This window comes from Gekko japonicus, unplaced genomic scaffold (genome assembly GCF_001447785.1).
Source record: "Gekko japonicus isolate JY-2015 unplaced genomic scaffold, Gekko_japonicus_V1.1 scaffold4527, whole genome shotgun sequence".
Taxonomy (NCBI): domain Eukaryota; kingdom Metazoa; phylum Chordata; class Lepidosauria; order Squamata; family Gekkonidae; genus Gekko; species Gekko japonicus.
This window is the reverse complement of record NW_015174388.1, coordinates 43716-60613: the sequence shown is the minus strand read 5'-3', so window position 1 is coordinate 60613 and position 16898 is coordinate 43716. Positions and strand designations below refer to the sequence as shown.

Genomic DNA, 16898 nt, shown 5'->3' with positions numbered 1-16898 from the left:
GAGGCCGGTCCTCCCCCCCTGCCCGCCCGCCCGCCCGGCGGCTCCGAGGCCAGCTACAGAGCGTTCCCTGCGCATGTGCAGGGGACGCTCTGTCACTTTCGGGGGGATTTAAACATTCCCCCCCAAAAATTTTCAACTTTTTGGATTTTTGTGCACACGTGGGGACCGCCCCACGTGTGCACAAACCTCCCCCTCCCCCCCAAGTGCCCCCCAAGCGCACTCACGAGGGCAACTTGGCTATTAGATATATAGATGTATTAGTTTTCCCTTTTCCCATTACCCATGGTCATAGTGTTAGGGTAGTAGTATCCTTCCCCTATCCAATAGTGGTAGTGTGTAGTATGGAAAAACAATACAATTTTCAAAAAAGAAAAGAAAAGAAGAAGCAGCGTGGGTGGCTTCGTGAGTGACACAAGAGACAGCCAAGCAATCTTGTTCATGGTTTGCCTTCAAGGAAGAGGGTATATGGTTTCATGACTGATAAAATGGCTGGCCACTCACAATAGTGCAAATTAAGGTTCTGATGAAAATGAGAAGAAACTGAAACTGAGTTAGATATGGGGAAGGAAGATGATGTGTATGCAAAAAACCCAGCACACTAAACTCTGAAATTGTGTTATTTGCACACACTCTAAGAAATCAGGCATAGAGGGTTCCCTATATAACAGTCAGACATGTGATCAGTGTAGAGGCAAACAGACTAAAATGAACAGGAATGAAAGAAAATGGAGGGAAGAGGATCACGTGGATCCACAATTTAATTTTCAAATTGTTAGGGCAAAAGAATTGGCAAGAAATACTCAGAGTCCCCATTGAGTCCCAGCAGTAACAACCAGCACATGGGAAGGCGCTTTAAGTAAATTAATGACAAAGGTGGTATAGCAAGTCAGTCATCTCATAAGCACCCTCATGGATCACTGCCTTGTTGTGGCGAGGGGGCTTGAGCGGTTCGATGAAGCTGTGGGCTATGCCGTGAAGGGCCACCCAAGACGGACAGGCCACAGCAGAGAACTCAGACCAAGAGTGATCCCCCTGGAGAAGGAAATGGCAACCCACTCCAGTATCTTTGCCAAGAAAACCCCATGGACAGTAACAAAAGGCTAAAAGATATGACGCCGGAAGATGAGCCCCTCAGGTCGGAAGGTGTCCAACATGCTACTGAGGAAGAGCAGAGGGCAAGTACAAGTAACCCCAGAAAGAGTGAAGCGGCTGGGCCAAAGCCGAAAGGACGCTCAGTTGTGGATGTGTCTGATGGTGAAAGGAAAGTCCGATGCTGCAAAGAACAATACTGCATAGGAACCTGGAATGTAAGATCTATGAATCAAGGTAAGCTTGACGTGGTCAAAAATGAGATGGCAAGACTGAACATCGATATCCTAGGAATCAGTGAACTAAAGTGGACAGGAATGGGCGAATTTAACTCAGAAGACCATTATATCTACTACTGTGGCCAGGAATCTCGTAGAAAAAATGGTGTGGCCTTTATAGTCAACAAGAGAGTGCAGGGGGCAGTACTGGGATACAATCTCAAAAATGACAGAATGATTTCGGTCCGATTCCAAGGCAAACCATTCAACATCACAGTAATCCAAGTCTATGCCCCAACCACTGATGCAGAAGAGGCTGAAGTGGACCGGTTCTATGAAGACCTACAACACCTTATAGAACTAACACCAAAAAATGATGTCCTCATCATCATAGGGGACTGGAATGCTAAAGTAGGAAGTCAAAAGGTAACCGGAATAACAGACAAGTTTGGCCTTGGAAAGCAAAATGAAGCAGGGCAAAGGTTAACAGAGTTTTGTCAAGAGAACACACTGGTCATAGCGAACACCCTTTTCCAACAACCTAAGAGGCGACTCTACACATGGACATCACCAGATGGGCAACACCGAAATCAGATTGACTATATAATTTGCAGTCAAAGATGGAGAAGCTCTATCCAGTCAGTAAAAACAAGACCTGGAGCTGACTGTGGTTCAGATCATGAGCTACTCATTGCAAAATTCAGACTTAAACTGAAGAAAATTGGGAAAACCACGAGGCCATTCAGGTTTGACCTAGATCGCATCCCTGATGAATATACAGTAGAGGTGAAGAATAGATTCAAGGGTCTGGATTTGATAGATAGAGTGCCTGAAGAACTATGGACGGAGGTTCGTGACATTGTACAGGAGGCAGCAATCACCACCATCCCAAAGAAAAAGAAATGCAAGAAAGCAAAGTGGCTTTCTGATGAGGCTTTACAAATAGCAGAGGAAAGAAGGAAAGCGAAAGGCAAAGGCGAAAAGGAAAGATTTACCCAACTGAATGCAGATTTCCAGAGAACAGCAAGGAGAGATAAGGAGGCCTTCCTGAATGAACAGTGCAAAGTAATAGAAGAAAACAATAGAATGGGAAGGACTAGAGATCTCTTCAAGAAAATTGGAGAAATCAAGGGAGCGTTCCATGCAAAGCTGGCCATGATAAAGGACAAAAACGGTAGGGACCTAACAGAAGCAGAAGAGATTAGGAAAAGATGGCAAGAATACACAGAAGAACTATACAAGAAAGACCTCGATGTCCTTGACAACCACGACGGTATAATCACTGACCTCGAGCCAGACATCCTGGAATGTGAAGTTAAATGGGCCTTAGAAAGCATTACTAACAACAAAGCTAGTGGAGGTGATGGTATCCACACTATAACTAAAAACCCAAGAAAGGAAGGTCCTTAACAGTTAGCACATAGTTAGTTATAAAAAAATTAAAGCTTGTGTTTAAGTCAATGAGTTAAGGAGATTAGTGAGTCCATTTTAGTAAATGTCTATTTTCTTCTCAGTGTGCATAAAGACTTCATCCAGTTCGTCTATAGTCTTTTAAGTCATAAGTGTTACTTGGCAACTCTCAGTCGCAGATCATATGCTTCTCTGGCCGTGCCTCCTTCTGCTCCCAATAGTTCTCCGTCCGTCTCATCTGGGCTGGCTACTTGGCCTCCGTCCTCTTGCTGCTCTTCCTCTTTTGCTCCAAAAAACTGCTTCAACCAATTTTCCGCTTTGGACACCGAGTCAATTTTCTCCCTTTTGTCTCTGTATTTAAACTGCACCCCCTCTGGAAAGAGCCAGGCATATTGAATCTGGTTGATTTGAAGCGTTGAAATAAGCTCTTTATATGCTTTCCTTTTCTGTCTGACCTCAAATGGAACGTCCTTTAGGACCCTGATGGTTGCTGATCCCAATTGTAGGGGTTTGCTTGCTGTCACTCTGAGAATATCATCTCTTGTCTGTCGTCGGAGAAATTTGATCACAATCTCACCCGGCAAGTTGTTTTGCTTGATATACTTAGAGTACGACCGATGAATGGCAGAAGTGAAGAGGACCTAAAGAGCCTCTTGCTCAGGGTAAAAGAGGAGAGCGCAAAAGTGGGCTTGAAGCTCAACATCAAAAAAACTAAGATCATGGCATCCGGCCCCATCACTCCTTGGCAAATAGAAGGGGAAGTCGTGGAAGTAGTGACAGACTTCACGTTCCTTGGATCCCAGATCACCGCAGACTGTGACAGCAGCCATGAAATTAAAAGACCCCTGCTCCTTGGGAGGAAAGCGATGGCGAACCTAAACAGCATGATAAAAAGCAGAGACATCACCCTGCCAACAAAAGTCCGCATGGTCAAAGCAATGGTATTCCCAGTAGTCATGTATGGCTGCGAGAGCTGGACTATAAGGAAGGCCGAGCACCAAAGAATAGATTCTTTTGAACTATGGTGCTGGAGAAGACTCTTGAGAGTCCCTTGGACTGCAAGAAGATCAAATCAGTCAATCCTCAAAGAAATCAACCCTGACTGTTCCCTGGAAGGCCAGATAATGAAACTGAAGCTCAAATACTTTGGCCACCAAATGAGAAGGGAGCACTCACTGGAGAAGACCCTGATGCTGGGAAAGATTGAAGGTCAAAGAAGACGGGGACGGCAAAGGATGAGATGGTTGGACAGTGTCATCGACGCAACGAACATGAAATTGAGCCAACTTCAGAGGACAGCGGAAGACAGGAGGGCCTGGCGGGAGCTGGTCCATGGGGTCGCGAAGAGTCGGACTCGACTGTGCGACTGAACAACAACAACAACATCTCATAAGAACAATAGAGGAGAGCTGTGAGCTAAAGAGATGGAAATGTGTGTGGGAGCAAATAAGGAATCTGTAGAAGGAATCTGTACAAAGACTGCTTCAAAAGTTACATTTTCTCTATGAGAAAACCCTTTGTTTAGTTAATCATATGCATACAGCAATATTTACAGTGTGAAAGGTTTTCTTTCCACAAGTACATGAGTCAAGGTTTTAAGTACTGTGGCTGCTCACTCTATATACTCATTACAGAGAAAACACACACGGCAGCTCTTCATACATTGTGATATATGATCTTTTTATGTGAACTGTATTTTGACATTGATTTTTTTTATATAAAAAAACCAGTGGTCTTAAGGTTGTCATAATTGTGTTCAGGGATGAGAGTGTAGACTTACCTAGCAAGAGGTTGGAAAGCATCATGGAGATGCTGAAGGGTGAGAAGACCAGATTGGAGTCACTCTTCTCATACTGAATTGCTGCCATATAGAAATCGATTGCAAATTCACTTAGCGCTTCAGCCAACTTTAATTCATCCTCCACTGTGGATTCATTACATGACGACCATGGACTGCTGAGTGGCTGGCATCGCTGGGGCAGGTGACTGTCAGTAGTTTCTGTGGTGGGGACTGTGGTGGGCTTTGCTGTCGCACCCCCAAGGGATGGCTCTGTGGCATTCAGACATTCCAGTAAGAGGTTTCCAAGGAGTCTTGCCTGTTGACATGCATTTGTGATGCTTTCACTTTCTTCTTCCCTACTTGATGTGTTAGATTCCGCTTTTAAGTCACCAGTTTCCTCATTCCCTGGAATTGCTTCTACTAGCCCTTCTTCTGGATTCCTCAAATTCTCTCTTCTGTTATTTTCATTGTCCTCTGAAGTCACCTGTCACCCAGAAATTAGTCATATATTGTACAGTTTATCACAGGTTAAGAATGTACTGCTATTAAACTGGTGTTTTTATCCATCAACAAAGAGACGGATATTATGCACCTTTCTCTAGTTTCTGTTTCCTGGCCCTGGAATTTCAAATTGCAAATCAGCTGTGTTCCTTTCCTTTCATCTAATAAAAGCTCTATGATGCATAGATCTTAAGCAGTGAATTGTTATTATAAATAATGTATTACCCAATAGACAAAAAGATTAAAAAGTGTTTGCAACTGCAAGGATTTTTAGAGGTCCTTATCAGCAAGCAGAGGTATAACCATCTCACAGGAATATGAATCAGAGCAGGCTGACCGACATGATGAAAAATAGTATCTTCTAAGGTTAATATACAACAAATACCCCAGGAGAACGTGTGCAATAGTATCAATATTGTTTAAAGAACAGGAGCAAATTCATTCTGAGTAAGGTAAGCACAAAATCCTACCGGCCAGGGCTCTTTTTGTAGAAAAAGCCCAGCAGGAACTCATTAGCATATTAGGACACACCCGTAACAGCACAGCTCATTAGCATATTAGACCACACCCCCATGTTACCAGAAGTGTGGTCATCTAGTCACAAGGAGGCCAAATCAAAATTTTGGGAGGCTCCATGCCACGTATCCTCCTACAAAGGATGCAGATCATTCGGCACTGGTGTTAATAACGCGGACACAAAAGTGATACTTCCTGGGCAGTTCTGAAACCGCTTCTGCTGCATGCAAGTGGGTGTCAGATAAGATGCCAGTGGGCACCACACTGGGGGATCACAGTGATAGACTGTAGAGGCGATAAACAAATCTGGTTGTTTTTAATGTACTAGTTGGCTGTATCTCTGTGGGTTTATTTGCATATTTCAGAAATACTCAAGGCATTATTTGCTGGCAATAAAGAAAGATGTGATATCAAGACAAACTGGATCTCCTAGAAGAACAAAGAGTTGCAGCTTTGTTCTACATATGCAAACAACATTTTCTCCAATTCTGATTCCAAATGCCAAAATTCGAACCACCACTTCGGTGGGAAGGTAACAGCGCCTTGGTGTTTAGTCCTGCCGGCCACATGACCACGGAAACGTCTTCGGACAGCGCTGGCTCTTCGGCTTTGAAACGGAGATGAGCACCGCAACCCTAGAGTCGGATTTGACTGGCTTTCAAGCAAGGGAACCTTTACCTTTACCTTTTTTGCCAGACCACCTCTTTTCTTCTCATCCTGCAGTACTTTAAATCTTATTCTTGGCTTCTTATTGTTCCATACAAATTTATTTATTTGTCTTTGCCAGTCGCTCAAAGTCTTTTCAGGCAAACTCAGGTGAGACTGAAGGTCCTAATTCACAGTAGCCACTGAACCAACCCAAGCTTTTTAGCTGCTTTTGTCCCTCTTCTCCGGTGGACTGCCAGTCTACTCTGTAGCTTTTATGTTCCCCCTAAGCTCCTGTTGAGTCTTGTGAGCAAAAATTCTACTTCGTGAGCAAGCCTACATTTTGTTCTGAGTGAGTCTATATTTGACTGCATACATTAGTTTGAGTCTTGCTGAGACTCAACAAGGACAAGCCACATAGCCTAAGATTCTTAGCTGGAAGCCCAGGAGAGACTGTTTGACTGCAAGTTTCCATGGCCCAGATCTTATGCACTGAAGCAGTATCTCTCAGCATCACATACACTCTACAAATGCCCATTGGGTTCAACACTTGTACCACTAAACACAGAAGAAAAGTCATTTGAATCAACGGCAATAAACAGGCCTTGTACATCCAAACCCTTGCACAGCAAATATTTCAAACTTAATAGAAACTATACAGATGAGTGATTATGTATCACTGGTGAAGCCTGGGTATCTGACAGTCTTAAAAAGTATACCACCAGAATTTCAAAACTCAAATCTGTCAAAGTCTGCTCCATTGAAAGGTCATTGTATGAAAGTATCAACATGATACTCGACCAGGAGAAGCTTGACCCACTCAGGCAACTGAGAAGCTATAAGGAACTCAGCTGTATTATAAGGATGGGGCAGGGGGGGGGGACAACACACCCACCGAGCATCTTGGGTTATACACCTCTCTTGACGCTGAGAATTCTGGGACATGTAGTCTGCACAGTTACAGCATAGGGATGGGGTTTATATTGAATAGCATCTTTTAACACTAACACACACGCACACGCACACATACATGTGTTTGTGTGTGTGAGAGAGAGAGTGAACACAGAAGCAGCTATTCTTATCATATTTTGGTGGCTGGAGCTCCCCCTTGGTGCACCAGAGGGGAGAGAGAGAAAGAGGCTGCAGAAACCTACACTGAGCCAGATCGGGCAGGGGACACAGCATCACAGGCAACTTTCCATCCCACTCCTCCTTTGATTTCCCTCCATCCTCAAATCTTCATTTTCTTGTTCTTGCCCCCATCTGGGCTTCAATACTCCTCCCCTCTTCACTGGATCACACAGCCAGCCACTGCCTTGTATCACTTTCGTTTTCTCTATGCTTTTTTTAAGTGCTTTTTTTTCCTAGCAAAGGGAGAAATCAAAAGCTTTCTTTTCAGTATTTCTCTCCCACCCCCCTCCCCGCACACACTGGCCTGAAATCTCCCTCCCCCTCAGGATCCAGAGAAACTCACTAGTAAATAGTAAGAAACCTGATTAGAAGATATATCTTGTTTTTAATTCACAGTTTTTTCTACTCCTCTCCCTTTCTCTCTCTCTGTCCATACACACACACATACACTCCACCTTTCTTTCTGCTTTGGTGTTCAAAATAAAGGGGAAGGGGGGGTGGCCACAGGAGGAGGGAACTCACCTTGTTCCCCAAGGATTTCCACATTTACAACACAAAAGCTCACCAGAAGAAGCAAAAGTTGTGCAGCCTGGAGAAAGTGGGGAGGGGGTTATAGAGGAGCAGAAAGGGAACCCACACAGCCAGCACCTCTGGAATAGCAAGCAGCCAGTCCTCCAGAGAGTCCTGGGGTGAGCTGGGTGTTTGAGCTGCTGAGGAAAGAAGCTACCCCCAAGGCCTTCACCCCAGAGACCCAGGAAAAGGGGGGGGGGTTGTAGAGGAGCAGAAAGGGAACCCCAGGCAGCAACTCCATCTCAAAGAGCCACACAGCAAGATCTCACAAAACAACAACGTGATGTGAAAGGGAATAAATTCTAACCAACTTTCCCACCCTTTCCATCAAAAAAGAGATGGGGGTGGAGGTGGGGGAGGAATTGTTGCACTGGAATGCAGGGAAGGGAAAGAAGGAAAAATAGTAGTCAAAAAGATTTGATGATGATGCCGATGATGCGCGATGATGCGCTTGGAGCTCTTTAGCTTGGAGAAAAGACGGCTAAGGGGTGACAAGCATGGGCAGCTTCAAGAGCGAATTGGATAAGCATACGGAGCAGAGGTCCATCGGTGGCTATTCGCCACAAGGTGTAGATAGGAATTCTCTGTCCGGGGCAGGTGATGCTTTGTATTCTTGGTGCTTGGGGGGGGGTCAACAGTGGGAGGGGCTTCTAGTGTCCTGGCCCCACTGCTGGACCTCCTGATGGCATCTGGTATTTTTGGCCTCTGTGTGACACGGAGTGTTGGACTGGATGGGCCTTTGGCCTGATCCAACATTGGCTTCTCTCTTATCTGGAAATTTGTATCACAGCCAAGGAGATCCAGCAATTTCCCCCCTACCCACCCCAGGGAATTCCCCCACATACCCCAGACCCACCAGCAGCTATGGTTGCCAATCCCCTGTTGGAGACGGGGGATCCCCTGGTTTGGAGTCCCTCCCTTCCACTTCAGGGCTATCAGAAAGTGGGGGGTGGGGTGGCTGCTCGGTGCTCCAGGGTCTGTCATTCCACTCTATGCTCTGTCATGCCAGTCCCAGAATACTTCTGCTTCTCCCAGGGACTGTCATTCCACTCTGGGGCCTGTCATTCCAGTCCCAGAACACATCTGCTACCCCCAGGAGCTTTCATTCCACTCTAGGCTCTGTCATTTCAGTCCCAGAACCCTTCTGCTACTCCCTGAGGCTGTCATTCCACTCTGGGGGCTGTCATTTCAGTCCCACAGTAGTCTATCGGGGCACAGGGGTCTTAATGGAAAATCCATTCCACATTTTCTTTGCAACTCTTCTTGTGTTGTAATGTATTTCAATGGAGCCCATGCAAGTCAATTAGCATTCCTGGCTCCCATTATTTCCAGTGGGCCTTCAAGCATCTCCCATTGTTTCCAATGGGCAATCCTGTCATTCCTTTTAGTACATCCCCTCCATTATACCCCATTATAGCTGATATCTCTGTTAACTTAGCATGTGTAATGAAGAAGCGGGTATCTTATCTCACTACACATGCTAAGTCACTCAGTTCTCAATTATATCCAGAAATTAAACCTCGTTGGTCTTAATGGTGCCACTGGACTCAAACTTAGTCCCCACATCTGTTGTTAACTCCTTTATTATCTGTAATGTATCCGCCATTACCACGTGCACGACCGTTGGGCCATGAGGTCTAGCACAAGCCCAGAGCTTACAAGCCCAGAGCTTCGTCCCTGCAGAACAATAGCGGAGCGGATCCTAGCCCGCACCAACCAGAGGGCCAGGTCCGCGGCCGAGAGCCAATGGGACTCTCGGCCACTGTAAATAACCTATAGGGTCACTAGGGGGTGTGTTTTGGTGGTGGGTTTCTGAGCATATATACCGGCCTGCGTGCCGGGGTTCCTTGTCTTGTTCCTCACTAATAAAGTACTCCTTGCTGAATCACTTCCCGTTTCCGAGTACTTTGCATTATCTGTACACCAACTTACTGCTATTTACATGTCTTAACGTGATGTGTTATTCCAATCTTAGCTGTATTTATTGCTCAGTTACTTTAGGCATCTTGACTGCATTAGCTCTTCCTGGCAACTAACCCCCCCCACCTATATGTAATATTGTCAGGACCCACAGTAGGGATCCCAAGTCCCCCCAGGGGGCAGGGAAACCCCCACCCCAGAGGCCTGTTCCCCGGCGCCGCCGAATCAGGCCCCGGGGGGAACTCCACCTTGATGTGCGCGTCACCCGGAAGTGACGTGGGCACGCCAGGCACGCTGGGGGCGGGGCCACGGCCATACAAGGGAAAACTCTATGGTTTTCCCTTGTATGGTCGTGGTCCCACCCCAGCGTGCCTGGCGTCCTCCCGTCACTTCCGGGTGACGTATGTGCGACGCGCGCGCACACAAGACGCCGGTTGGGAGCCCCCCGCTCCCGATGAAGATACACTTGGCAATCCTAACCCACAGCCAAACAACAGAGCACATGCTTCTTTGAAGGTTATATTTATTGCTAGCACTATGGTAGCATAGACACAGTCACTGTTAGGAATAACTACACCACAGGAAGCTGAGAGAGATATAGGGTATTCGAAAGCACCCCACCACCACCACCTATGGGCCAATCGGCCTGACTCCCGCGGGTGGGAAGGAGGACCAGGGCCGTTAGAGCCGAGGCTCGGAAACGAAACAAGTCCCACGGTTAATTGATGGGAAGACACTACACAGGCTGGCTACAAGGTCAGTGATAACGAGGGGGGAGAAGCGAAGAGAAGGGAATGTGGCAGCAACTGGCACACGGGGCGTGAAAGCGAATCTGGAGCCATAAACAATATGGCAGCATAGCTGACAAATATATGAGGAAATCTGTTTCAGTGGACCTGAGGGAGTGTACGTACTAAGCCTCTCAGTTCTCCCTTCTATCCAGAATGGAACTTTATCTATCGTGTAAGTGCCACTGAACTCAAACCTTGTTCCCACATCTGTTTGTTAACTCATGTATTTGTATGCAAATTTACTGCCATTCACAGATCTTTCTGACATCCAATCTCAGCTATCATCACCCAGTTCCTTCTGCATCTTGACTCTCAATGGCCCTTCCTGACAACAAGCCCCACCCCCCGTAAGTAATGGTTGGGGAGGTTACCTGTTCCACTGTATCTCTGATGAAGTGTGCCCTTTGCACATGGAAGCTCACGCCTTGAATAACACTTGGTGGGTCTCCAAGGTGCCCCCACTGGACTCAAACTTTGGTCTGCTGCTTCAGACCAACACGGCCCTGCCCCCACCTGAATCTTCCTGCAGAATAGTTATCTCACTGATCCACCAAATAAGTTTGATACATTTGGCTACCAACCAATTTATTTTGGGAAGTATTTTATTTCCCCCTCTACCATCACACTTTTGGGGCCTGAAGTTGGGCCTCTGAACCCCAGCCCTTTGGTCCAGGCTGCTCTGAGGAGTACTGGGATCCAGGATCTGGCTCCAAACCTGTGGGTGAAAGTGCATTTTGGGGGAATGTGAGTCTGACTTTGCATTGGCCTCCCTGGACCTCAGTCTCTGAAACAGACCCCATACATTTTCCTTCCCCGTATTTCTTCTTTTTTCTCTGTAGATCGTAACATTTGTTTAGTTAAGTATTTAGTTGAAGCTAGGATTAATAAAAGATTAATTTAGAGTGTGTGTATGCTTCCCACTCTGTATTCAATTTGCTAATCCCTTTGCATGATTCTTTTTCTTAATAAATTCTTAACTTTAAACCTATGCCTATTTATTTCTAAGAATCTGCAGTTGTACAAAGTGTTAGATCAAATCTTGGACCCTAGAATACACTGGACAGACAGGTCCCAATAATATTTACCCTAAGCATATGGACTGCTAATACATTGAAGGAGACACTCCTGTAGTCCAGGTATATACATACATGTGTAGGCCATTTGGAGAATGCATGACATCTGCACTTTCTAACATGCATGTGGCTCACCACTACATGTGTGCTGGAAACCATGGAAGGTAAGGGAAAACAGATTTGGTGATTCTGTGCAATTCTCTGGTGTGACTGTGACTTTTGGGTGTGTGTGTTGATGGCATGGCAGAACTCTCTTTTAAAAGGAACCTTGCTTTGGAGCATATCTCCCGGGAAGTTAAGTTGTAGTAAGTATTCCTGGTGGAGTTGCAGCTACCATTCATTCTCTGTGCACGAGCTGTGGCTCTGAGGACTCTTTTTGCTCTAGTGCTCACAGAACAGCTGCTGCCAGGCTAGGAGCTAGGCTTGGAGGAGGAAATCCTCAAGCATCTGAACACCCTGAGGTATCACCCCTTGGGAAGCACAGCACTGTGCATCATGCTTGGTGACAAGACTGTTTGAGGGTTAGCTGGTAAGCCCTGAAACTTGGGACAGGACCCCACCTGTAAAACTAAATGTTATGTATTAAGACAGCCTCGCCAGCGCTAGCCTGGCCATGCGGTCAAACAGACCTTCGGGTCTAGGAACAATAGACTGGTAGGATCCTAACGCGGACCAATGGGCTCGCGCGGATCCTGGTATGTACCTGTTGAGACCAGGTAGTGTAAACAGAGCCTATCACGGGGAGTGGGGTGGTGGTGTTTTGAGCGTGTGTGCGTGCACGGATAAAAGCTGGCCACAGACCGGTTAGTTTGTCTTTTAATTTCCAGTGAGTTAATAAACTATGAGCTGATCACTATGCCTCGTGTCAGAACTCAGTACTTTTCACTAAACTTTAATAGAGCGTCTTGATTTAAACACCCCACAGGCTGTAGAATCTCCTCCATGACTGCATCATTTCTCAAGTTTTAGAATATTTTAGCAGAATGATGTTAACAGTGCACAGACTGTAGAATCCCTGATGCAGGCAATCCACCTAAAGTTTAGAATACTTGAAAAGGAACTAAATTTCCCCCCAAAGAACTGTAGGGTCATCACTTTGGGTTAAACATCCTGGGTTTTAGAATACCCAGATCAAGTAAATGTAAACACAGACATGATGGGAAATTAAGACAAGCACCTAGCCAAGATAAAATGGACAAATGGCTAAGAAAATAAAGTGGAAATCTATGAGAACATGACACTTTCTCAGGTCCTGACCTGATGGGATCCTTAAAAGAAGCTTTCACCAAGTACTGTACTAAATTCAAACCAAGAGGTAGCAACAAAGATGCCTGTGCTGCCTGGGGTTTATGGGTGACTTTGACTGACAGTGTAAACTATGCATGTGAACAAAAGAGTTTGTATGAGGATGTGAGTGAGAAATTGGAAACATGTTTGCATGAGACTGAGAGAATGGTATTTGAAAGATATGGCCTAGTGACAGATAAGGGCAATTTGTCCATTGCCCTTACAAAAATCCAGGAGGAATTAGACCAGGCCACTGCTATTACAATGACCATACAAAGTAGAGTATCTTACCTGGAACTAAGATTAGAAGAGGCAAAGCAAGGTGCTAAATTTCTAGCCAATCAACTTAAGACCTAGAAAAACAAAACCAGCCATCATGTGTACCACAAAGAGATAGAAGCTTTGAAGAACAAACCGGGGCTGCATAGAGATTTAATTGCTTCTATCCACCCAGGAGCCTTGCCAGAGTACTCTTCCATCATGGCTGTGGATGTTCTAGCAGAACATCCCCACAATCCTGATTGGGCATGGAATGCTTCAGTGGCCCTGTAAGAGCTAAGGTCATCAAGAGAAGAATTAGGACTCTGCAACCACAGGTAGAGAGGAAATTAAAGAGACAGCTGCAAGTTCAGCCATTGAGGCCAAAGCAACAGGAGACCACTTTGGTCCTCTGAATCAGGATACTGGCATGGGGTTTTTGGCAGCCATTTTACAAGGATGTCCCACAGCCAACAGCAGATTTATTTCAGTTGGCAAGATTGTGTGCCTCTGGTATAGGCGGCCCAGAAACAGAAGCCGGCAGTTCCTCGTGAAACTTAACATCTTTAAACGTGTACTTAGGGTTGCCAACTCTGGGTTGGGAAATTCCCAGAGACTCGGAGGTGGAGCCTGGGTAGGACAGAATTTGGGGAGGGGAGGAAGCTCAGAAGGGCCGTGTAGAGATGCCACGTGGAGATGCCCTCCAAAGCGGCCATTTCCTCCCGGGGGGGGGGGGAGGGGACGACCGATCTCTGTAGTCTGGACATCAGCTGTAATTCTGGGAGGTCTCCAGGCCCCACCTGGAGGCTGGGAGCCCTACATGTACTCATGGAGGAGAGAAATAGTCACTTTGGTCTGATCTGTGCAGAATTCAGAAATACTTTTAGTACTAGCAAAACAAGCCCCAGGAGAAAACCCAGAAACGTATACAGCCAGGGAAAAGCTTTTGGACATCCTTGCAGAAAAGGTTAACCAAATACAATATAATCCTGACAACCAGGACTTCAAAGGGGGTATTCAGGTTTAAAAGTCCAAAATAGAATAGATTGACACCTTTAACACTACCTAGAATACCATGTCTGAGAAAATCTGACAGGTAGCAGATCTGCTGAGGGAAACGAGAGTATTACTGCCCCCCCCCCAAACCATCAAAACATGATCCTCCTGAACCTGGGCAAACTGGTCCCAATAATATTTACCTTGAGTACATGCATGCGTGGGCTGCCAACACCTTAAGAGAGGTGTTCCTGTATTTGGGGTATACACACAGGTAGGCCATTTGGGTAACAGGCAGGGGAGAAAGAATGACCTGTCCCTATAACAAGAGGCTCCATGTGTGGGAATGGGCAGCTGAAGCTGTTCACGGCATGGAGGTAAATAAAACTGCCTGGTAAACAACACCCCATTATGCTGCTATGAAAAGGAGAGGACTTTTTAGAATTCAGGCAGTTGGCAACTTTAGTAGCTGGCATCTGTCACCAGTTTGAATTTGTTCATGCCTCCTCTTACAGCATATTCTGGCAAATACATTAGCAACCGTTCTGACAACCCTTTAAAATCTTGTGGTTGTTGGTCAGTATTGTGGCTCACTCCACCCTGGGCAACTTTCCAAATGTAGCTTCTTCCATACTAACAATTAGTTGATTGTAGCAAAAATACACAGGAGACTTGCGGCACAAAGACTTATAATGTTTTATTCTACCATAATTTTTTGCTGGATGCTTGAGTCAGGCCCTCACTTGATGGAGATTATATACAGCAGGGTCAAAGACTATGACATACAGGGAGTACACATCGAAATGTACTCATGTAAAACTCAAATGCAAGCAAGAAACACAGAAAGATAATTCCAATCCTAGCGATAGTTTATAACATATTTTCCCTGAATAATACCTACAAGGAGCTTAGGGAGGCACACGTGGTTCACTCCCTCCTTTTATCCACACAGCAACCTGTTGGATCCCAAGCATTCAAAATAACTCCACTTTGAAAAGCAAAGCAAGGTTTATTTCAAAGCGTTGGTTTAACCAGAACAGGACATTGTTAGGAATAACTACAGGTAACCAGGGAAGGCATAATATAGACATTTGAACCAGGTAAGGACCAATGAGCCCAGTTCCCGCTGGCGGGAATAGAATATACAATTCGCGCCCTTTGCATGGGAACGCAACAGTTCTATAATGTCAACACAGGTTCAGTTCACATGCTAGATACCCAAAACATTCTAGGCGAAGCTTTCCTCCTACAACCAGCTGCCCGACCTTGGCGAGTTCCGCGGACTACATAACATAACTCAAGCAAACAAGGAATGAGAGGGAGGGGGTGAAGGGAACTACACAGGAACCGGAATGACAATGGCAGCTAGCTGACACAACCTTATGAAAGGATGGCTTGCTCAAATCACCCAGTCACTTTCACGGGGAGGGGGGATCTGAATCTGGATCTCCTTCATTCTAGTCCAACACTCTAACGGCTATACCACACTGGCTCTCAATTCCACAACATCTGTGAGATTTTAGGAATCCCAAGTCCTTGGGAAATTCTGTCAAACTTCCTGATGAATCCTAATACAGCAGTTTTACACTGTAGCCTCCCTTTCAAATTCTTTTGTTGGGTGATTCAGATCAGCTATACCACCTTGGAACTATGCATCTGGTAAACCTTCAGTGTGAGACATCCCCTTTTGTCCACAGTGCCCTTTTGTCCACAATGCCCTCCACATGGCACTAGCCTGTTTGTCTTTGTGCAAAAAAAGAAGAAGGGAAAACAGGAAAGAAACACGTCTGACATAAAATTAGCAATATTCAGAAATCGACAGCAGAGCCCTTTAGTCTCCCAAGATACTCCGCTGATTGACTAAAAGTCGTCATTTTTCAAAAAAAGAACATCCAAATGGGGCTCCACCATGAAACTGTTGGATTAGAATTTGTCTTTGACGGTCTTTCCCAAAGACTTTATTAGGACCTGAGAATACTTAGTCATTAGAGAATTGCAAAGTTAGAGAAACTGCATCATCTCCAGCTATTGTTGCTGTGAATGGTCTCTGTACTTTTATCGATCACATCTGAATATTGTACAACTATGCCTTGGCCTATACTTACTGCATTTCATAGCTCTTAGACAGTGCTGTTTGCAACTTACTTTTTCATAACTATATGGCCATATGTCTGCCAAGTGAGGATGAAGTGGATCCTATGGTCCATGGAAGATTAAAATAGATTAAGAAATTGTTCATCTTTAAAATGCCATAAAACTCCAATGAATTCCAAATGCAGGTTGAGCCAGGAGATGGTAATCCAAGTTCGAGCCAGTATGTCTTCCTTGCAGAATAATTATTCTGCCCCCACTCCCTAAAACATTAGTGCTTCACCACAGAAGCCCGTGGCCACAACTCTGAGTATAATGAAGTTTAATGCCTCCATTTTGCTCCTATAGTAGAGGTTGGGGTTGGGAAATAGATGCAAAATTGTGCTACTCACCAATCCTATACTTATCACAGCAGTGGCCAGATATATAAAGATCAGCCAGGTCTTCATGGTGGCAGAGGGCCTGCCAAAGCGATAGGCTTGCATTGAATCCCAGCAGGATTGCCCTGTCTTCAGCTGTCTTGACTGCCAGGTACTGAAGCGGCTCTTCGATATCCACTCCAGTCACTTGTTGTTTCCTCTCTCTCCTTTCTCTGGCTGCCTGCAGGCCCTTTTCTCCTGTT

At 45.5% G+C, this 16898-nt stretch overlaps 1 protein-coding gene across 1 annotated transcript in view; it reads right to left on the bottom strand.

Moving 5' to 3' along the window:
- SERPING1 (serpin peptidase inhibitor, clade G (C1 inhibitor), member 1) overlaps positions 1-16898 on the bottom strand; it is a gene marked incomplete at its 3' end in the record, with an annotated part of 25608 nt that extends 8710 nt beyond the window's left edge. Inside the window, exons 1-2 of the mRNA XM_015424361.1 lie at positions 16669-16898; positions 4498-4981 (exon numbers count right to left, since the gene is read on the bottom strand). Coding sequence (XP_015279847.1) covers positions 4498-4981; positions 16669-16761 — 577 coding nt within the window. The remainder of the gene's footprint in view (positions 1-4497; positions 4982-16668) is intronic.